The 24189-nt window shown below is 35.3% G+C and overlaps 1 protein-coding gene across 9 annotated transcripts in view; it reads right to left on the bottom strand.

The window, feature by feature from the left end:
- Window positions 1–24189, bottom strand: part of LIPI (lipase I) — a 75246-nt gene that overhangs the window by 6781 nt on the left and 44276 nt on the right. For 3 of the 9 annotated variants that reach the window (XM_042903143.1, XM_042903142.1, XM_042903145.1), the window contains exons 9-10: window positions 17829–17940; window positions 11903–12079 (exon numbers count right to left, since the gene is read on the bottom strand). In XM_042903143.1, coding sequence (XP_042759077.1) covers window positions 11903–12079; window positions 17829–17940 — 289 coding nt within the window. Of the gene's footprint in view, window positions 1–4536; window positions 4643–7029; window positions 7122–10830; window positions 11069–11902; window positions 12080–15523; window positions 15850–17828; window positions 17941–24189 lie in introns of those variants that run through there. The other 6 variants (XR_006193008.1, XR_006193007.1, XM_042903144.1 and 3 more) reach the window with 6 other exon arrangements.

Genomic DNA, 24189 nt, shown 5'->3' with positions numbered 1-24189 from the left:
ATCACAATCCCAGACTTTAGCCTCTACTACAAAGCTGTCATCATCAAGACAGCATGGTATTGGCATAAAAACAGACACATAGACCAATGGAATAGAATAGAAACCCCAGAACTAGACCCACAAACATATGGCCAACTCATCTTTGACAAAGCAGGAAAGAACATCCAATGGAAAAAAGACAGTCTCTTTAACAAATGGTGCTGGGAGAACTGGACAGCAACATGCAGAAGGTTGAAACTAGACCACTTTCTCACACCATTCACAAAAATAAACTCAAAATGGATAAAGGACCTGAATGTGAGACAGGAAACCATCAAAACCTTAGAGGAGAAAGCAGGAAAAGACCTCTCTGACCTCAGCCGTAGCAATCTCTTACTCGGCACATCCCCAAAGGCAAGGGAATTAAAAGCAAAAGTGAATTACTGGGACCTTATGAAGATAAAAAGCTTCTGCACAGCAAAGGAAACAACCAACAAAACTAAAAGGCAACCAACGGAATGGGAAAAGATATTTGCAAATGACACATCGGACAAAGGGCTAGTATCCAAAATCTATAAAGAGCTCATCAAACTCCACACCCGAAAAACAAATAACCCAGTGAAGAAATGGGCAGAAAACATGAATAGACACTTCTCTAAAGAAGACATCCGGATGGCCAACAGGCACATGAAAAGATGTTCAACGTCGCTCCTTATCAGGGAAATACAAATCAAAACCACACTCAGATACCACCTCACGCCAGTCAGAGTGGCCAAAATGAAGAAATCAGGAGACTATAGATGCTGGAGAGGATGTGGAGAAACAGGAACCCTCTTGCACTGTTGGTGGGAATGCAAATTGGTGCAGCCGCTCTGGAAAGCAGTGTGGAGGTTCCTCAGAAAATTAAAAATAGACCTACCCTATGACCCAGCAATAGCACTGCTAGGAATTTATCCAAGGGATACAGGAGTACTGATGCATAGGGGCACCTGTACCCCAATGTTTATAGCGGCACTCTCAACAATAGCCAAATTATGGAAAGAGCCTAAATGTCCATCAACTGATGAATGGATAAAGAAATTGTGGTTTATATACACAATGGAATACTACGTGGCAATGAGAAAAAATGAAATATGGCCTTTTGTAGCAACATGGATGGAACTGGAGAGTGTGATGCTAAGTGAAATAAGCCATACAGAGAAAGACAGATACCATATGGTTTCACTCTTATGTGGATCCTGAGAAACATAACAGAAACCCATGGGGGAGGGGAAGGAAAAAAAAAAAAAAAAGAGGTTAGAGTGGGAGAGAGCCAAAGCATAAGAGACTGTTAAAAACTGAGAACAAACTGAGGGTTGATGGGGGGTGGGAGGGAGGGCAGGGTGGGAGGGAGGGCAGGGTGGGTGATGGGTATTGAGGAGGGCACCTTTTGGGATGAGCACTGGGTGTTGTATGGAAACCAATTTGACAGTAAATTTCATATATTAAAAAATAAAAAAAATAAAAAAAATAAATGTAAACAAACAAACAAAAAAAAAATAGTACCAACCTCATAAGGTTTGAAGAATAAATGAGATAATGCACATAAAAAAAAAAAATAAAAAAAAAATAAAAGCAATACACTACACCAACTTCCAAAAAAATAAAAAATAAAAAAAAAAAAAAATAAATGTGAAGTGATAAAATTCACTTGGAGGTAGACTCTGATAAATTAAGGATTATAATATGAACCCCAAATAAACCACCAAAATAATCAAAGAGTTAATAACAATAATAATAAACCCAGAAAGGAAATAAAACATAATCCTAAAACTACTCAATTCATCCAAGAGAAGGCAGACAACGACAAAACTGGGAACAAAGAACAGATGGGACAAATAGAAAAGAAAATAATAAGATGACAGGTTTAAACTCAACCATATTAATAATCACATTAAACTAACTAATCTTTATACCCTCAATTAAATGGCAGAGGCCATCAACATCATGTGTCATTTGAGAAATCCAAATTAAAAACACAAATTAGTAATGAGAAAATAAAAACCAAACAACAAAAAAACTTGATGATGATGCAGGAGAGCAAAGGAACTCTGCTAAGTGTTGACAGGATTGCAAAATGTACAGTCACTTTGGAAACCAGTCTGGCAGTTTCATATGAAGTTAAACATACACTTACAGTATGACCCAGCGATTTCACTGCTAGGTATTTATCCAAGAGAAATGAAAACTTATGTTCACATAAAAACCTACATGCAAATATTTATGTTGGCTTTATTCATAGATAGATATCAAAAACTGTGAACAGACCATATGTCCTCAAACTGGTGAGTGGTTAAACGAACTGCGGTAGTCATCAATAACATTCCATTGATATAAGCAACAAAATGCATGAATTTGGAATGTTTGAAGCTGAATGAAAAAAGCCATATTTAAAAGGCTGTACATACTGTATGATTCTGTTTATATAATGATCTGGAAAAGAAAAAACTAGAGACAGTGGTTGCCAGAGAGTGGGAGTGGGTAGTGGGGTTGAAAATAAGGGGGCAGCACAAGGCAGTCTTTGTCATTGATGGAAATGTCCTGTACCTTGAATGTGATGGTGGTGTATGACTCTATGAATTTATCAAAACTCATAGAACTATACACCAAAGAGTACATTTTACTGTTAGGTAAAATTTTTAAAAGTAGATTTAGTCCCACTTTTCGCAGGAAGTCATCCCAGGTCACTTCCACTAGAAATATTCCTCTCAATCCCTAAGTTCAAAGGCCCTACTCTCCTGGAAATGCCCTGAAGGAACGATGCTGTAGTCTCTATCAGAGTTTGTTACAGAGAGATAATTACTGGTTGAATGCATACACAGTATATCTGGGCCATACGGCGTCCCACTTTTATAACTCACGTTCCCAATAATTTGGCAGTGCTAATTCTCATTAATTGCACATTATCTGTAGGGACGGATCTAAATAGGAAAAGCAACTAAACAGTTATGGCAATTATCTAGGTAATTAAACTTAAACTATACATTTCATCCAAGCATCTGTTAGCACCCTCAACCAGCAGGGAATGCTGTGTTTTGCTAACCACCCACAAGTTTTTTTGTTTGTTTGTTTGTTTTTCCTCATGAGTAGAAACAACTGTATCTAAATTGTATAAATTTGGTAAATTTTCATAGTCTATTCACTGTTTATATTTTACATAAAAGTTAAAATTACATGCATGCTTATTTTTTCTCTATAGCATATTCGATTACATTACCCTATTTTTACTGATTAACCAATGAATGAATTGTGTACAATATTTGTCCGTATAAAAATGATTAAGAAAATAGGGATTGACATATAATAGTGGACACATCTGTCTGCTTTTACCATTTCTTTTCCCCTTATGAGTGACTCAGAAAAGAGAAATGCATGGAAAAAGTCAACTCTCTACAGCTCGCCAACAATCTGTACGAAGGTGTGAACATCATGTGCTAAGGTGCAAGATTTGAAACTGTTCTTCATCCTTGATGTTCCTTCTATGAATGTAAAACAAGGAAAATTGTTTACCGTGCAGATAGTTGTCTCTGCACAGAAAATCAGTATCTATGATAAGCAAGCACTGAGGGAAAAAAAAAACAAAGTACTCAACAAAACAGGAAAGACCAATTTGAATGTTCCACAAAAGACAGAATATAATGGCAGCCACTAACTTACATTTTGGAAGAAAAAATTGCTTCTAATCAGGTCCAAGGTACTGCACAACCCCAAGTACATTATGTTCACATTGTTATCTATGTAAACAGTGATTCCCCCAAAGCTACTGCAGTGAATAAGCTTCATGATTCTACACAGAAAGCCTGCTTATAATTTAACATAAATAATCAGAGTCAGGGGCGTTTGCATGGCTCATTTGGTTAGGCATCTGACTGTTGGTTACCACTGAGGCCACGATCTCACAGTGTGTGGATTCAAGCCCCGCTGTCAGCACAGAGCCAGCTTGGGATTCTCTCTCTCTCCCCACCCCTCTCTCTTGGCCCCTCCCCTGCTCATTCTCTCTCTCTCTCTCTCTCTCTCTCTCTCTCAAAATAAACTTAAAAAAATAATTAGATTCATGATTCAGTTATAACATGTGTGATTATTAGTAAGCATGACAAAATATTAACAGTGGTATCTCTTAGTTTTAACATTATATTTGAATTAAATTGCCTGAATACTCCATAATGGAAATAATTCACTACATTAATTAATGAAAAAAAATGTTTATTCCTATAAAAATAACAGCAACTAAAACAAAAGAAAACAAGAACATTAAAAACCGAAGAAAAGCCAGGCTTCAAATCATTGCAAAGGCACTTCTAGGCTTAGAAACCGTAGATGTGCTATACAAAACCCCTCCGTTTCTGTTCCTTTACTAATAAAACAAAGAAAATACCTACCTCAGAAAGGTGTTGCAAGGATCGCAAAAATAATGTCTGGGATGTAGTAGATCTAAACAAATTTAGCCACTATTATTCATCTTGAAAGCAGCTTACTAACAGAAAAAAGAAAACTTTGGGATATCTCTTTCATGCCTACCTCTTCAAAGAAGTTATCTTTCTTTGGTACATAAGAATTTTCCCTTAAATGGTATACATCATACAAAACATGCACCTAAAAAATCCCTTCCATGTGTGCTAGTTCCCTAAAAAAGAAAGTTAAATTACATTTAGGGCAAATAATTTGGACAATAAGTTCCACTTTATGAGATGAAATTGCAATCAATGCAAGTTTTCTTCTCTGAAGTTCTTAATAGTCTCAGAGTCTTCCTATGTCCCCAACAAAGCCACTGGGTGAAGATTCTGATCACAGCATTATCAGAGAGGATAGTGTGGGAAAGCGAATACAGAGTTTGTGTAGGAAGTTTCAAAAGGACTACAAAAGGAAAGTTTTACAAGAAGGTAGAAGGATATATATATGGAGAATGAGACAGTTTCATAAAAATATTGGGAATGAGGCATTTTAAGGACGAATTGCTTTAACAAGACAAACAGATCTCTTTCATGTAATTATTGGCTTGGTCAATCTTTTGCTTTAGCTGTGTATTTACAGGTGAAATGAGGTCTAAGAAAAGTTAAATTAGGGACCAAAAAGAGAAGAGAAGAAAAATGAGAAAAAAGGGATTGCTTTAATTGGCCATCTATTATCATCCAAGTATAAACTTTATGTATATTCTGCCACTGAAAATATTTAGAGCAAATTAAATCACAAGACAAATATACAAAAAAACAATTGTTTTATGAACAGTAAGGATTGACTGAAAATATATTTGTTTGTTATATATTTATGTAAGGTACTTTTAATTCAATGTTGTTAAGATTTCTATTGCTTATTGGATATTTGTGTAATAACTATAAACTGCACCTAACAGCATAGTGAAAATATATATGTTGTACCTTTTATGATTACAACTTGAAAAACCCTGATTACGTTGTCCAGTTTTACAATTGCAAATTGGAATTATGTCATCATAACTTTTAAGCAAATTAAAGAGAACCACTTATTTCAATTATCAAATATTTTAAAAATCCTTATATAACTGCAAGAGAATTTTAATCTAAAACAATGTTAGGAGAATATTAATAAAACTATCTTGTCCCTTAATAATTAAAAAACTGAATTTCTAAAAATATTTAGGTATAACATTTTTGTTCAATAATGACTCTAATAGTATATAATATGAGAGTTTGTGTGGTTGGGTGGCTCAGTCAGTTGAGCATCCAACTTTTGATTCCGACTCAGCTCATGATCCCAGGGTTGTGGGATCGAGCCCCACATAGGGCTGTGAGCTGAGCATGGAGCCTGTTTCAGATTCTCTCTCTCTCTCTCTCTCTCTCTCTTCTCCTGCCGCCTCCCCTGCTGTCTTGTTCTCTCTCAAAGAAAATAATAGAAAAGAAAGAAAAGAAAGGAAAGAAAATAAAAACTCATTTCCAGTCGTCCTAAAACTACTTAATTCTCTCTTCCTCTGCCCCTCTCCCCCGCTCTCTTGCTCTCTCAAAGAAAAAAGGAAAGGAAAGGAAAGGAAAGGAAAGGAAAGGAAAGGAAAGGAAAGGAAAGGAAAGGAAAGGAAAGGAAAGGAAAAGAAGGGAAAGAAGGAAAATGAAAGGAAAGGAAAGGGAAAAGAAAAAGCTCATTTCCAGTCATACTAAAACTACTTAATTCTCTCTTCCTCTGCCCCTTTTCCCCACTCTCTTGCTCTCTCAAAGAAAAGAACAGAAAAGAACAGAAAGGAAAAAGCTCATTTCCAGTCATCCTAAAACTACTTAATTCTTATATGAGGTGTAGCTTACATTACATATAGAAACACTATATGCATACACTACTCACACAGTTGACATTGTTTTGGAGTTCCTGACCCATATCACCTCTCAAAATTACAGTGCCCTAGAGAACATCATTTGGGGACATAGGAAAAAGTGGGGTGTGGATATTGAAGATGGAGGACAGGTTTCAAGAAGGATGAACAAATTTTGGGAAAATGTAAAATGAGTTATGTCAAAATTGCTACCTGTAAACACCCTTCAGAGTTCTAGAGTTCCAATCCTCATATTCCCCCAAAGTACTGCACGGGTCGGCCTTCAGCCAGGCAATTTCAAAGACACAAATGCAAGGTTGAAGACTTTAGCACAAATAATGTAACTGTAAATGGGTTTTCTAAGATTACTCTTTAAGTTGAAGACAATACTGTTGCCTTTTCCTAACTAAATACTCTCATTAAATTTAAGTTCCATGTATAGTATTTTCAAAAGAATCTGGAAACCATTCAACTAAATGCAATACTAAATAACTAGAGAAGTTATCAGGAAGTAAGTAAAGCATTCAGGCAAAAGCTACAAAATTATTGATCGAAATATTTAATTAATTTGAAAAAGTACAAAATGTCTAAATGTATTTATAAGCCCTCCAAGATATACTGGAGGAAATTATTTGAGGAGTTACTACAATGTTCAATCTCAAGTTGTTTTACAGGCAAAATATTACATTGTAGCCATCCAGAACAATAAATATAACCACTTAAAAAACCTAACTTACCCCCAAATTGTTTAAAGTATCTTGAAAAATCTGAATTTGAGTACTCCCACTTAAATATTCATTTTTTGCCTTCATTCACAGGTTAATTGCATCTGGCAAACAAATTTTGATTTTTTTTTGTTAAACCAATATGTAACTTTAGTAGGATACATTACAAGCCAATGTACTTTCAATTAATGTTTTGCTCGATTTATCAAAATATTTTCAGTTTTTCTGTAGTGTCCTGTTATTTTTGCCACCAAGCATCTATTCCCTTTCAGGTAATATAATCTTCTTTGATAATATATCCTTTATCATTCTTTATCCCACTCTCAATTTATAAACTTTGATTGAATTTGATTCCATCTTGTTTCAGAGTAAGCATAAACCAAACGACTTATTTCCCTGGCCAATCAGAAGAATCTATTTCCTTGACCACAGTGTAAGGTTCAAAGGTATGTACTTGCCCAAAGTCAGTGAGATGCAAGGAGACCTTAAAATCTTTTCTCCACCCATCCTCATGGGATTAGAACTTGGAATCAAGTAGTAGCCAAATTGGTATTCTATAGACAGAGTATGAAGCAATGTGAATGGTAAAGCCAAGAGCTAGCACAGAGCTGTTCTTTGAATGCAGCCAAACCAGGAGGCATATCTTCCATGGGATTTTCAGATATGTCTGGCTACATGACCCTTTTATCTTTAGGGACTTGTAGTTGGATTTTCTGTCTTTTGTAGTAGGGAGTTCGCTTGTTTGTATTATCTGCTATACAACATTGTGCCTATAGTAAACATTATCATATTGTGCACTTAAAATTTGTTGAATGTAAATCTCATGTTAAGAGCTCTTACCACCGCAACAATAATAAAAAAAAAACAAAACAATAGACAACTGAGCAGGTGGTGACAGAGTTTGCCTTTTGCTTCATGTGAACTCTGAGCAGCAGGGATAAGGTCTTTAATGAAGAAGCCATTTGGTGAAACAGGTAAGGGGGAAGCACTTGGCAGAATGTCCACAGCTATTAGAAAGTATATTTGTTTACATCTTCATTACACATTATTTATACAACAAAAGAAAAATAAAACATAAAATAAAAAGCTCAGATCATTTTTGTAGTTTGTACATTTTCTCTTTTGTGTCCTTGTCTGTTTATCCTCGTAATATATTCATCCTTTTATTACTGATTTGTAAGATATCTTTTTTAATTAATTATTTTTTCAGCTTTATTGAGATATAACTGACTTATAACACTGCGTAGGTTTGAGGTATACAACATGTTGATTAGATACACTTATATATTACAAAACAATTACCACCATTACCATTTTTTGGTAGACAACATTTAAGATTTACTCGTAGCAACTCTCAAGTATATGATACAGTACTGTTAACTATAATCACTACATTATACATTATAACCCCAGAACTTATTCATCTTATAACTGGAAATTTGTATTTTTTTACCAATATCTTACCTTTTTATCTGCCCCTTAGGCCCAGGTAACCACCATTCAAGTGTCTATTTCTATGAGTTGGGCTTTTTTAGATTCCACACACAAGTGATACAGTATTTATGCTTCCCTGATTTATATCACTTAATATAATGTCCTCAAGGTCCATGCATGTTGTCACAAACTGCAGCATGTCCTTCTTTCTTCTTTCCTCTATGATGAATAACATTCATACACATATGCACACATACATATAGTGACCCATTCATCCATTTGATGGACACGTCAGTTGCTACAACATTTAATCTTCCACTCTATGAAGATTTCTTTGAACACTTGCAGAATTCTATCTTTTTTTAAAAAGTTTATTGATGTATTTATTTTGAGAGAGAGAGAGAAAAAGAGAGAGAGAGAGAGAGAGAGAGAATCCTAAGCAGGCTCCATGCTGTCAGTGCAGAGCCCGATGAGGGGCTCAATCTCACAAACCATGAGATTAAGACCTGAGCCGAAATCAAGAGGCATACACTTAACAGACTGAGCCACCCAGGTGCCCCACAGAATTCTATCTTTTAAATTTTTTTTATGTTTATTTTTGAGACAGAGACAGAGCATGACTGGGGGAGGGGCAGAGATACAGGGAGACACAGAATCTGAAGCAGGCTCCAGGCTCTGAGCTGTCAGCACAGAGCCTGATGTGGGGCTTGGTCTCATGGACTGTGAGATCATGACCTGAGTCGAAGTTGGACACTTAACCGACTAAGCCACCCAGGAACTCGCAGAATTCTTTCTTTATCACCAAATTTTAAAAAATAAAATATATAAGAGTGAGTCTAAAGATTGGTCTCTTTTAGTTTCTGGTTCTTAGTTCACTCTATCAATTTGTCTTCTTTTGAAGACAGTTTTCTTGTATCACATCTGCACTTAGTTCTTCTGTTGTGTCTCCTCTTCAACAACACCAGATAGCTATATTTTGCATTTCAATTATTTTTTCCCAACAATTGTTCCTCAATCTTTTATATTATGTATATCACCTTATTCTGTAAATTATTATAAAATGAGTTTTTTACATTAGTGATCAATTCTATTTTTTTATTTTTAATGTTGATACTAAACTTGATACTGTCTTTAGTTTAACTGTGAGCTCACTCTGCATCATAGTCAGCTGTTTCATAATCACAAACAAGTGCTCTTCTCTTGTTCTTTAATGAATTAATGTTTTCTTAAATATTATTAAGAACACCAAGCAATGATTTGTACAATTTCCATCTATTTCCTATAATAAATCTTTTAAAGGGTCAACCTTATTTCTAAATCTTGATTGTTAGATCTTTTTTTCTATGTTGCTTATGCTGAAATAGGCAGCATTTTGTTGTCGTCATTGTCACTGTTGTTGTTGTTATCGTTTTTTGTGTTTTCCCTGTTCACTTTTGCTTAAATGATAAAAGCAATATCCAGTCCTATCATTTGCCCATATAAACAAAGGGTGGATTATCCTTATTTCCTGTTATTGTCCTTGTGTATGTAGTTAAATTTCTCTTTCTCATCTTGAGCTTCTGTGCTATTTTATGTATAAAGGTTCTAGCTAATACCTGGTATCTGGCCAAAGCTTACATTATATGCTTCTAGACTGAAGAGAAAATTCTTTTTCTTTTTCCAGTTGTGATATATAGGGAAAAGACTTTATTCAGGGACAATATGAATTCTTTACACTTAAGTACCAGAAGGAAGGTATAAAATTACAACCTCTAAACTTCTCTGTTCATACCTTCCTTAAGCTCAGAGGAGTATTAATGGGGGAAATTTGGAGGCTATGATGGTGCAACAAGTTTGGTCCCTTTAAAACCTAGCTTTTGGAAACACAAGTATAATCTGCATTCTTATGTTTACCAGAAGATTTTCATGTTTAAGATAATAAATACAGAGATCAGTTGAAGATTACAAATCTTGAGACTAGTCCTTTAAACATTACCCCCTAATGTGTGTGTGTGTGTGTGTGTGTGTGTGTGCATGTGTGTGTGTGTGTGTGTGTGTGTCTGTCTGTTTGTCTGTCTGTCTCTCTCTCTGTCTTTGGTATACTCTGGCAGGGAATAATATCACTAATATTTCTAGCTGAAAATTTCAAATATTTTGGTATTTTTGGTAGGTATTTCAATCAAAGGCAAAGAAAAGTAGAATTACCCTGAGATTTTTTCCACTATAATGACATCTTAATTATTGACTTTTGAGTGACTAAATATTCTCATACCAAAAGTTACAAAATAATTTACACTTCAAACAATCTTTCCAGTTTTCCTCTGTTAATATAGACCTCATCTAAATGCATGGTCTTGTCATTTATTATTTTTATTCTCCAAAACTTCTTATTTACTCTGTTCAACATTCATATAAAGGTAACTGGAGAATCAAATATACAAATACAGAAAAATAAAGAGAAATAAAAAGAAAGATCTACAGTCACCTAAAAAAGTGCTAGCAATTCACAAACCCATTGCTATTGACTCTCAGTTGGCACTCACAGTTGGAACAACTCACATCTCACATATCCAAATTGACAGATGGTCAGCTCATTAAAGGGGTCTTAGTGGTTCTTAATGTTTTCACAGAGGTGTTTCTGTGGGAATATGAATTCTGTCATGGTGAACATGTACATCAATATCATGGGCACAAGGATAGTAGGAAAACCTCTCCAGTTGTGAGAACATGGAACTAAGAAAAGCATATTAAATGGACAAAGAAAAATACTGATACAGTCTATCGTCTTCAAATATCCCCATCAAGTCAGGATAGTATCACATTTTTGTGTAATGGAGATATTTGTGATGTAACAGAGAAACCAAGGCATAGGAGTCAGACTTTCCTCCTGCTGTTATTGTATATATGCTAGAGCTTCACTGATGTCAATATATTCCTAGGGTTGAATCTCCAGTGATGTCTAGACTCTGATATATAATAGATAAAAATGGATTTTTTTCTCTTCCCAAATAAAAATAAAGTTAAGAGAAAAATCATTGAAAGTCCTGATGACTTCTATCTTCTATGACGATATGCTTCATGATAGAGTTTTCAGCCATTGAACCCCATCTAAAGAATTGTACAAAAGGAATCTCAACCAATCTATAAATATATATGTATATGTAAGAAATTATTGATCAACTTCTAAGGCAGATATTTGTCTCACATTTTTCATTTTTATTGTGTCTAATGAAATGATTGTGTTTTTTCTTTGCCTAGGTAATGTGACTCCAAACTAAACTTCATTCAAACTAATTTTCATTTAAAAAGTGCATTTTTCACCTTTTAGATATTCTAATATTTGTGTAAAATATAATCTGAAATACACAATAAACATATATCTGAACATATGAATTCTTAAGCCATTTCTTAGCATACTGGTATTTTCAAGTTTAAAAGATAATATACTGAAATCAAAATTTAGTTTTCTTACCTTTCTGGATAGGTAAGTGATTGTACCATGACACGGTGGATGTTGTAATTATATTGGAAACATTGCCAATTTGACCTCTGAAAATATCCCAAACCAATGCCTGAAATATTTACAACATCATTTGAAAACTGAGCAAGAATCTTGACTTCTTGAAGTTGATAAAATGATCTGTTCTTCCTAAACAGAAAATTTAATATGCTCACCATATTAGTAATTTAAAATTTAATTTAACTCTAAAGTCAATATAATCTTAATGTAGTATAGAAACAACAATCTTAAAGGAAAAAAAGCCAAAACATATTTGTGAAGTATTTATTAAAATAAATTGAAACAAAATAAAATAATAATATATGTATCCTCATACAAAATTATTTGGGGACACTTTTTGAGAAAAAAAGTGGGGCATCTTGTCTTTCTGACTTGGTGTCTAGATTGTACATTTGTCTAAGATTACAGGAGTCATTTTATGCTTCCTGTTTTAGACACCGTAACAACTATTACAGTTCCCTGAATGGACAAGATACTCAAATAATAATTCTTAATTGATCTGTGCCATTTTGTCAAATATTTGTGAATTGTTACAAAAGCTTCAGATTCAAAAGGAAAAAAATAAATGTAGAATTTAATAAGTACAATTTCCTGAGCATTTACAGTGTACCCAGAACTATAATGAAGCTTGACATGCTTGACCTTATCTAACTATCTTGACAACTCCCTTTACTAGGTACTATTAGTATTGCCGTTTACAGATGAGAAAACTGAATATCAGAGCATACAAATGACTTTCCAAAGCTAGTGAATGCAAAACAAACAGCCACGTCAATGCTCTTCTTCATCACTCTACTCAAATTCTTCACCCCTATGTGCCAGAAATATAGGGGGGGCCTGGAGTCAGATCAATATGGATCTGCTTGACTACAAAGGAAACTCCAAAGAAGGTGATGAAGGAGGAGGAGGAGCAGGATAAGTAAGAGAAGGAGGAAAGAAAGGGAGGGAGAGTAGGAGGAAGGTGGGGGAGGGGGAAGAGGAAAGGAGGAAGGAAGGAAAGAGAAAAGAGGAAAGAGCAAAAAAAAATTTAAAAATCTGTCGTGTTAATTTCCTCCAAGGTGACAATGATTTGCTTGAGCAAAGGCAACAATCATACGTAAAACAGCTGAGGGGCAACCAGTGGTGTCTCCAGCTCTTGTGCCATCTTATATTTATCCCTGCTCTTTCCTGCTTTTGATTCTTCGAAACAGCTGGGCTCCAAAAAGGTTGTCATTACTCTCCTCAAAGCCCATATCTATTCCCCCCAGGAACTGATATTATCTCCTCTTTCATGGAATATAATGTCATTGTTCATATCTCTAAGACGTTATCTAGATTTCTCAGAGATGCTTCAGAGTCAGTATGTCCAGATGGGAACGTGCTATCTCTCCCTACAATTTCACATCCACTTCAATGATTTCAAATACCAACTATTTGCTCGTGACCACCAAACCTCTGCCTCTATCTGAGCTCTGTTTGCTGATATCTATGGCTTTTCACCATGTGTACCTGCATACCTTAAGGATGTCTAAAACTCAGTAGGGTTCAAATCTAAATGACATCTTTCCCAACACCCATCTCTCACACACAAAAAAAATAATAATAAATAATAAAAATAAATAAAAATAAAACCTACAACTAACAAATTTTCTTATTATTTTAAATGGCACCACTACCTATTACCCAAGCTAGACAACTAGGATTCGCCCTTGATATCACCCCCTCTTTCAATCCCTACATCCAATCTATCATAAATTCCTACTGATTATTCCTACTAAATATCCTGAATCTGCTTTGAATTCATACATTTCCACAGCAAGCACTCAGACACCACTGTTCCTTTCCTATATTCTTGCAACAGCATCCTGTCTTTTTCCTTGTCAACACATTGTGGTCAAATTGTTTTTCCAAAATGAAAATCCAACCCGGCTCCAACCAAACTGCCCCAACTAAAACCCTTTAGTGATTTTCATTTGCTCAGTGAGAAAAATATAAATCCCAAAATATGCCCTACAAGTTCTAGTTCTTACAAAATCCAGGGGCTCTCTACTTCTCTCATATCTCTCTTGCTGATCCTGCCTCCATTCTAAGACATTAGAAAATTCCTTCAGATCCTGAAATGGGCTATGTTCCCTCCTGCTTCAGGATCTGTGCATTTGTTGATACTTTGTCCTGTAATATAGCAAAGAAAATCAATCTTGTCCCTCATTTAGGTCTCAACTAATATAAAATGTTCTCAGAGAAACTTTTAGTGACCTCACTAATTCATGTCCCTTATTTCACGTTTCCATGCACACTATAATTTGCCTCAAGACATTTTTCAGATTTTATTTATGTAGTTTTATTTAATTTTTATAACTGTTATATATTTCATTAGGGCTTTAAGCTTAAAGAGGGTAGGACCATGTCTATCTTTCTCATCACAGTATCTTCAGCACTTAGCAAATTCCCTGCTCAATGTAGATTCCTCTGTTTGAATAGAGGAATGATGAACATCATCATTTTATTTGTATTATGTATGTGTAAAGTCTATCTGCTGCACTAGACAGAAGTTATGTAAAGACAGCAATCTAATTTGTCCAGAATGGTATCCCTAATTTCTAGTACAGTTATTGGCCTATAGAAGCTTTCAAGAAATTATATTGAATGATTAAACTGGCTCCTCTCCATGACTTCCTAGCTCAATAAATGGCATCATAATTTAACTAGTTATCTTAAAACTGGTTTCTTTACTTAACTTTCACATATTTAATTAATCATAAAAAATATCTATCCTAAATCCTAAAAAAAAAAAAAAAAAAGGAAGAAACACCTCCACATATTGAGTCTAGACCTCCATCATGTCTCACATAAATTATTAAAACAGCCACCTCTTTGGACACATGCCACTCTAATCTCTCCATTACTCATCCTCTGGGGGAATCCTTCCAACCAGAACGTCCAAAATTGATACCTCTTGTTTAAAATCCTATATTTATATATTATTATATTTAGCATCATATTATAACATGTGAGTAATATTTAGCGGCATCAAAAAATGATTGCACTGTAGCATTCAGTATAAAAATCAGGATACAGAACACATTTGTGGTAAGATCCTAATTTTGCTAAATGAAGAAAATAATGTGTGTGTGCACAAGGGTATATACCAGAATGAAGAGAGGAAAAAGAGGAGGTAAAGGAAGAGGAGACATAGTTGTAGACCACATAGTAAATGTGAACATCCCTGGATGATATAATTATATATGATTCTCATTTTCTACTGTATAATATGACACATTTTCTACAGTAAGCAAATCTTCCTGTTTTAATTTTGAAGAGGGAAACAAAAGGTCATTTAAAAATCTCTGACTTCCCTGGTTTCTGAAACAGTTTAAATCTCAAAGCATGACTAAAGTTATTAGCAAAGAATTATTAAAAGAAGAACAATAAAGCCCTTGGCCAGTCATAGATGGACAGATTTGTCATGAATATATCATCCTTCATGAGAAATGCACTAATTCAAGGACGTGAATAAAATATATCAATATTTCATGGTGTTCTGCATACACAATGACGTTTATAAAGGAAATGAAGAATCACAATTTGCCTTTTGAACAAGTTGGAAACAACTTCTCTAGGACTGTAGTCTGTGAGCTGTTACTGAACTCAGGTACTCTCCTATCTCCATGCCTTTGAAAACACTGTCTCCATTCCTTGATTGCAATATCTCTCCTTTAAATGTTTCCTTGCATCTTCTTCATACACCCACAGCACATAAGTATTCTGCTACTATAGAACTTCTTACTCAAAGCTGTAATTACTCATCAGTCTCCTTCAGTGTTCTGTGACTTCCTTAAGAACTGTAACAGTGCTATTTTAGCTTGAGTATCCATTATTTAGCGAAATGCCTGAATAAGTTTCAGTGGTGCTGAATAACCCTGTTGAATAAGTGGATTCAAAAGCAAAGAAAGCATATGTTTTAGAAAAATAAATAAAGGATCATATGCATATGTGTGTGCACAGATAGGCACATACATACACTATTTTAAGCAACATAAAGCAATAAACTATTACAAAATAACTATTATAACCCAGTCAATCGTACTGAGAATTAGGTGGAAAGAATTTGAAGTTTCTCTTATTAAAATATGGGCCTTGATGTAAATGAAGAATTTAGATTGAAATCCTGGTTTGATTTACTTAATAGTCTTTGGGTGACTGAAAAGAAGTTGAGAAAAGGGAAAAACAAAAAAAATTGATGCTCACTCAGGACAAGTTTCATCCAACTACTAAATTATCTGCAAAGCCTTTAAAAATTTTATGAAAACTAATTTGGTAAGGCTCTAATATTAAAAATACATTTATCTCACAGTTAAAAAAATTTTCTCTGACTTATGACTCAGGATGTTATTTCCAAGAGTGGCCTTAGTATCCCATGATACTATAAATAGTTTCTATGTTATGTCAGTACACAGGTTCTCATTATTTGATCATAATATACTTCTTTTACTATTATTTTCTTTGTGGATTTTAAGGTGTTAAAGATTTGTCTACAAAACAAACTTCGTTCATTATGAGCTATGGCTACTTTGTATATTTTTGTTATTTTAGATTTTAAACAAAGGTTCATAATAATACTGTAAAATTACATACATCACTGCCATTATTTGTGACACTAATATGCAAATATATAAGCATGCAGAGACTTTTCCCTGGTTCACTTTAATGGTTGCATAAATTTGGATGTCATGATGTACTCAAGTCTGAATCCCATCACACACTAGATTTAGTCAATTCAGGTATTGTAACTACCTAGACTGTGACAACAGTAAACATTGGATATACCAACTATGCTTCCTGAAATTCGAATGATGTCATCAGTAATCAGTCTAAACTTAAACCAAACTGTTGTAAGTCCAGGTGTAATAAAATAAAGTGTTTCTTTTATCGCATCACTAGATATGTTACCTGTGAGCCTTTCAAAAAGCTACATTATTTAATAGATTTCTAGAAGTCTAGCACAGCAGTTTGGAAACTACTATTTAAAAATGTTTTTAATGTTTATTTATTTTCAATAGAGAGAGATGGGGGCCCGGGGGCGGGGCAGAGAGAGAGGGAGACAGAATCTGAAGCAGGCTCCAGGCTCTGAACTGTCAGCACAGAGCCTGACCCAGAGCTCGAACTCAAAAACCGAGAGATCATGACCTGAATTGAAGTCGGACGCTTATCCAACTGAGCCACCCAGGCACCCTGAGGAAACCACAATTTTAATAGTAGCATGCATCTTCATACCATTCTTTTATTTACCAGAAAATGAATTTCCTTGTTTGAGAACTTATGAAATAGACAGGTATACCTTCAACAAATTCAAGCTGAGAACATTCTTTGAGATGATTAGATAACTTTTAAAATATGTATATGTAACATACATCTATACACAAAAAGCTAAATAGAAGATTAAGTAAAAAAACCCTCTTCTATTTTGTAGGATTTGTAGCTGCAAGTGCTTCTCTGAAATACTGAAACTGGGTCGCTCTACTGACAGAAGTTACTTGACATTTGGTCATATCACTGTGAATACAATGTTGCCTGAAAACTAGAGAGAAATAGAAGGCAAGGTAGTTTGAGAAGAAGAACACAGGAATGACAATCAAAAGAGAAAAAAAAAAGTTTTCCTCATGTTTGTAGTCCCTAGGTGTGTATGACATAAAGAAGTTAAGTAGTAGACTTCATATTCCACATCTTTCTGCAGACAATGAATGAATTAGAATATAACACCTGAGATATTTTAATATTTAATATTTTAAGACTCTCTGGAGGAAAAAAATTTACACTATATGTATTATATTCCAAAGTGGATGCTCAAGAAAACAAACATTTAATTTATGAAAGAAAAAAATTACTAAATTATACTTACTCATAGACTCTTGACTCTTCAACCATTCCAAGCTGGTTTAATAATTTAAATGTAATATAGCCATTTTTCATATTGTTATCCAGAACAGTTATACTGAGAACAAAATAATAGCCTACAAAAAATATAGAATGCAATTGACATTATTATTATTTTCTACTTATTTTTGGTACCTATACAGATATATATATGTGTTTGTAAATATGTGTGTATAATATATGTATTATATGTAATATACATGTAACACATGTAATTACATACATGTAATCTAGACACATATTATATATGCACATAATATCAAGAGGCACTTTGTACATGGGTAATATATTTTCATTTTGTCAATTTTTAACTAGACTTGAAAATGAGAAATGGAAAAACCTGCCAGAAAGTCATGGGTATGGTAAAGAGCTGGCCAAATAGAGAATACTAACTGGTGTGCAAACCAAAAAAAATCATAGTTTAGGTCAATGAAACAATTTTTATTTTTCAGTAACACACCTAAAATAAATATGATAAGTTTCCATATTTATCTGAGGAATTGTCTTGGCTAAAATTGCTTGACAAATATAATTCCCAATTTCATTGTTTTTTAGGAATGACTGTAAAATTAAGTATTTTTATACATACCCAGCTCGTAGTAGCTCTTATTCAAAATACCCAGTCAAAATATCTGTACACTGAAAACTGCATAACACTTATGGGAAAAAAACTGAAGAAGACACAAAGAAATGGAAAAACATTCCATGTTTTTGGTTTGGAAAAACAAATGTTGTTAAAATGTCAGTACTACCCAATGCAGTCTACATATTCACTGCAACCCCTTTTCAAAGGAACATGAGCATTCTTCACAGAGCTAGAACAAACAATTCTAAAATTTGTATGGAACCAGAAAATACTTCAAATAGCCAATGTAATGTTGAAAAAGAAAATCAAAGCTGAAGGCATCACAATTCCATACTTTAAGCTGTATTACAAAGTTGTAATCATCAAGACAATATGGTACTGACACAAAAATAGATATAGATCAATAGAACAGAATAAATAATACAGAAATGGACCCAAAAATGTATGACCAACTAATCTTTGACAAAGCAGGAAAGAATATCCAATGGAAAAAAGACAGTCTCTTAAGCAAATGGTGTTGGGAAAACTGGACAGCGACATGCAAAAGAATGAACCTGGACCACTTTATTACACTATACACGAAAATAAACTCAAAATGGAAGAAAGACCTAATTGTAAGACAGGAAACCATCAAAATCCTAGAGAAGAAAACAGTCAACAACCTCTTTGATGTTGGCCACAGTAACTTCTTACTAAACATATCCCTGGAGGTAAGGGACACAAAAGCAAAAATGAATTATTGGGACTACATTGAGATGAAAATGTTCTGCATAGTGAAGGAAACAATAAGCAAAACTAAAAGGCAATCGATAGAATAAGATGAGATATTTGCAAATGATATATCGGATAAAATGTTAGTATCCAAAATCTATAAAGAACATGTCAAACTCAACACCCAAAAAACAAATAATCCTGTGAAGAAATGGGAAAAAGACATCAACAGACACTTTTCCAAAGAAGATATCCAGATGGCTAACAGAGACCTAAAAAGATGCCTAACATCACTCATCACCAGGGAACTACAAATCAAAACCACAATGAGATACCACCTCACACTTGTAAAAATGGCTAAAATGAATAACTCAGGAAACAACAGATGTTGGCAAGGATGCAGAGAAAGGAGAACCCTTTTGCACTGTTGGTGGGAATGCAAACTGGTGGAGCCACTCTGGAAAACAGTATGGAGGTTCCTCCAAAATTTGAAAATAGAACTACCTTATGACCCAGCAATTGCAATATTAAGTATTTATCCAAAGGACACAAAATGCCGATTCGAAGAGGCACATGCACCCCAACGTTTAAAGCAGCACTATTGCCAATAGCCAAATTGTGAAAAGAGCCCAAATGTCCACTGACACACACACACACACACACACACACACACACACACACACAGGAATATTACTCGGTGATCAAAAAGAATAAAATCTTGCCATTTGCAACAATGTCAATGGAACTAGAGTGTATTATGTGTGCTTAAGTGAAATAAGTCAGAGAAAGATAAGTATCATATGATTTCACTCATGTGTGGAATTTATGAAACAAAACAGATGAACATAGGGAAAGGGAAGGAAAAAGAAGATAAAAATAGAAAGGGGGTCAATCATAACAGACTCTAAAATACAGATAACTGAGGGTTGCTGAAGGGGTATGGGGTGAGAGGATGAGCTAAATGGGTGACAGGCATTACGGAGGGCAGTTATCAGGATGAGCACTGAGGGTTAAATGTAAATGATGAATCACTAAATTCTACTTCTGAAACCATTACTACATAAAATGTTAAATAACTTGGATTTAAATTTAAAAAAATAAAAGAGGAAGAAAAAAATGCCCAGCTAAAAATTGATACATATTTCAGAGGCAAGGATACTGAACTCACCCCCATACTCAGTGTTGTCTGAACTATAGAGAAAGTTCTGACTCCCTGTGAGATTTTTTTTTGCACAGAAGAATTTATTAAGGAATATGTAGCTCAAACAATCATTCAGGGCCAGAGAACAAGGCTCAGCCAGAAACACTGCCCCAAAATCACAGGACAGACTGCTTCAAGATCCCATTGCTACCACTTCCAAACATGAGCTAGAAGATTAGCTAAGAAAGCAAGTTTAAGACACTTTCATTTCTATGATGAGAAAATAGTAACACATCTGGACAGAAAATACCCAGAGGGAAGATTTAAATTCACATCAAAGAAATATTTTTAAGTATGCACTACATCTACCCCTTTTACCAACTAACATCAATATCCACTCTTCCTCCTATATTTCAAGCACAATGCTATTATTGCTTAGATGCCCATTCCATAGTACCAATAACAGCCAAGTGGGCTACATTTGGCTGCAATCCAGGGTAAGGCAATACCCATTCTTTTAGTTCTATCCCAATCCTGTTGTGATATTGTAACTTATGGACTAGAATGTACAGTCCATCTCCATCATACTTTATATAAGGGAGGTAGACACTATTCCCTGTACTGTGAACTATTTCTTAGAAGAAAACATATAAAAACAGAACATGGAATGTATGAAATTATCTTGTGAGAAATACATGTAGTAAAACCATGCAGGCTAGGTGTTAAATGTTGCTACTGAACAGACAAGAGTAACTTCTTGTTTTATGCCTGATGCTTACTTAGTACCACCTTAAATAAGATAATTTATTTACCACTGGACCTCAAGAAATTCTAACACAAGAGACTGAAGAACCACTTCTTACTCTGAAGTGACTCCCCAGCTTTAGACAAAAGACTTTGTTTCACCTCACCCAGAAAAGTAGGTGTTCAGACTCTCTCAGATGATTTCTGGTAGTGTGACATATTAAGATGTCACAGAAAAAGCCCATCTCATGTTACAAGTACATGGAAATGATGACTGTACAATCCATAAATTAAATACAAAACCAAGCTCAGATGAAGGCAGGGAAAATATCACAAGGCAGAAAGGAAGAGAAAATAAAGGCAAAACATAAGGAGGACTGAAGCCCTGGATCCCTACACGACCTGGGAACTAGATTTAGCATGGAGACAGAGGATGCATATCAGCTTCCATGCACAGGAGGCATGATGCTAAGTAAAGGAGCTCAGTAAGATAGAAGTTAAACCCAAAAGGAAGAAGTAGGGGAGGGAGAAGAAGGCCAGATAAAATGTAGAAAAACAACTGGTAAATAGAGTATTTGATGTAATAGCATCCATAATAAATACTAATTGTTAAACAACAAGTGAAATAAAATACTATAGAACATAATATTCAAGATGGAAAAGAAGACACAGATTCAAGGGGTCTATGAGACAAATTGTTGTGATAGAATCAGATAAAATCAGGAGGCAATTTTATGTACAAAGAAAAAAAGAAGGAAGTCACCAGGCAACTATAAAAATCCTGAACTTTTATACATCTAAGAAGCCATAGTCTCAGAATAAAGCTAAAATCTAAACAATAGCTGCCTGCTCAAAATAAAAGATTTAAATAGGACTCAAATTCCAACATAATAGACAAAATGCTCAAAACATTATTGAAAATTGCCCATTATACCAAGAACAAAGACAATCACAACTTTGGTGAGAAAGGAAATCAATTGATGCCAACACTGAGATGAATCAGATGCTAGGATTATCTGACAAGGATTTTAAAGAAGCCATTATAAAAATGCTTCAAAGTCAGTTTCTTGAAAAAAATGAATAGAAAAATCTGAGCAAAAAAATAGAAACTGGAAAAGAAAGTAGAAATTACATAAGTAAAAACTACAGTAATGTATATATAACTCATTGCATGTGCCTGACGGTAGAGTGGATGATAAAGGATAGAAATCAGTGAATCTGAAGACAGATCAATTTGGCACTCAATCTCAGCAATGTAGAGAAAAGAGATTTAGGGGGGAAAAATTAACAGGGCCTGAGACACTTGTGGGACTAAAACAAAAGATGTAATTTCTGTGCTATCATCATATCAAAAAGAGAGAAAGGAGAGTGAGGCTGAAAGAGTATTCAAAGAAATGATGGCTGATGGCTGAGGACTTTCTAAATTTGGTGAAGGAAACTAACATGAAGATTCAAGAAGCTGAGTGAACGTAAACAGGATACTAAACAAATCCTCACCATGTCATCTCATAACTAAACTTCAGAAAACTGGGAGGAGGAGCCAAGATGGTGAAACAGCATGGAAAGTTTTTGTGTGTCTCACATCCATGAAATACAGCCAGACCAACACTAAACCATCCTGCACACCTAGAAACCTAATCTGAGGATTAACACAACAATCTACACAACCTGAACCACAGAATTCAGCAGGTACGTGGCACGGAGAGGTGAACTTGGGGAGAGAGAAAACATGGAGGGCAGGGAACTGCTTTTGCATGCAGAGAGAGGACAGACATGGTGGGGGAGAATAAGGGGAAAGCACCCCTCCCTAAAAGCAGCTGGAGAGAAAGTGGAAAATTGGAAACAGCTGCAGGGACTGAACTAAAAAGGGAGAAAGGAGAAAGGAGAGCGTTTAAATTCCATTAAGACTGTAAACAAGGGGATCACAGTCTGCAACTCTGCAGCTCAATACCTGGCAGTGGTCTGGTGGAAAGGGTGAATCCCCAGGAGCAGAGTGGGGTCCGACAGGTTCTCGGGCTACAAGGGGAGAAGCGGTTCCACTGCTGGAGAGAAGCGGTTCCACTGCTGGAAGGACGTTTGTTAGAGGCTGTGAGGCCACCTATGCCCAGCAGACCCCAGAGAAGGGCCACATTCACTGGTGCTGGAACAAAGTCATTAGGGGTGAAGCCTGGTGCCAGATGTGTGTTATTATTTTCCAGACCCCTGAGGTGCTGCTGCTACACTGTCTCACGAACTTTTTCTGGGGCGGGCTAGCACCCAGCCGCAGTTAGTGGGCATCGGCAGCAGCATGATCCCGCAAGCATTCCTGGGTGTGGCCGGCACCCGACTATTGCTCTGTGAGACCCTCTGCAGAGGGGCGGAGCAGGTCAAAGCCACAGTACCTCAGAAGTGGGGGGATGGGGAAGGCAGTGGCATCTGAGACAAAACTCTGGAGGGAGGTGCTGCCTGGGGTCTGGTCACTGATGGTGTGGAAGTGGCGAGTGGACAGAAGCTGAAGATGAAGGACGGGTGCACGATTGCTGATTGGGGAGAAAAGAGTTCCAATACTAGAGACCGAGTAGCTGGGTGATACCATTTTCACTGCTCCCACACATGCGCATATGCACCTACAAGTGCCACAACAATCCACCCCAGTAGGCTAGCAGTGCCATCTAGTGGATAAGGGAGCCATTACACTAAGCCCCGACCAACTGGGCTGACCAAGCTCTTCAAGAACACAAGTGTCACCACTTGCTCAGTATATGTACTATAAAGTGCTTCATAGTCTGACTTCTAGGGGGAAATGAAGTAATTTAAGTACTATTTCAATCTGTTAGCAGGTCCATCTATTCAATTTTCTTTTTTTTCTTTTTTTCACCTCTTTTTCTTGAATACAGAAAGAGAAAAAAGTTTTTATTTTTAATTTCTATTAAAAAATATATTTCTTTAATTTTTTCTACTATATTCTTTACTTTTGTGTAATTTTTTTCAAATTCTATTTTACTTCCATCATTTCATTTTAGTCTATTTCAGTATTTTCATTTTTTTCAAATTCTCAAACTTTCAACACCGAAACCAAAACACACCCAGGATCTAGCATCATTTATTCGATTTTTGTATGAGTGTGTTTTTAATTTTTTAATTTTAATATTTTTTAATTTTAAT

This window comes from Panthera leo, chromosome C2 (assembly GCF_018350215.1).
Source record: "Panthera leo isolate Ple1 chromosome C2, P.leo_Ple1_pat1.1, whole genome shotgun sequence".
Classification (NCBI taxonomy): domain Eukaryota; kingdom Metazoa; phylum Chordata; class Mammalia; order Carnivora; family Felidae; genus Panthera; species Panthera leo.
This window is presented reverse-complemented; position numbering and strand designations above follow the sequence as displayed.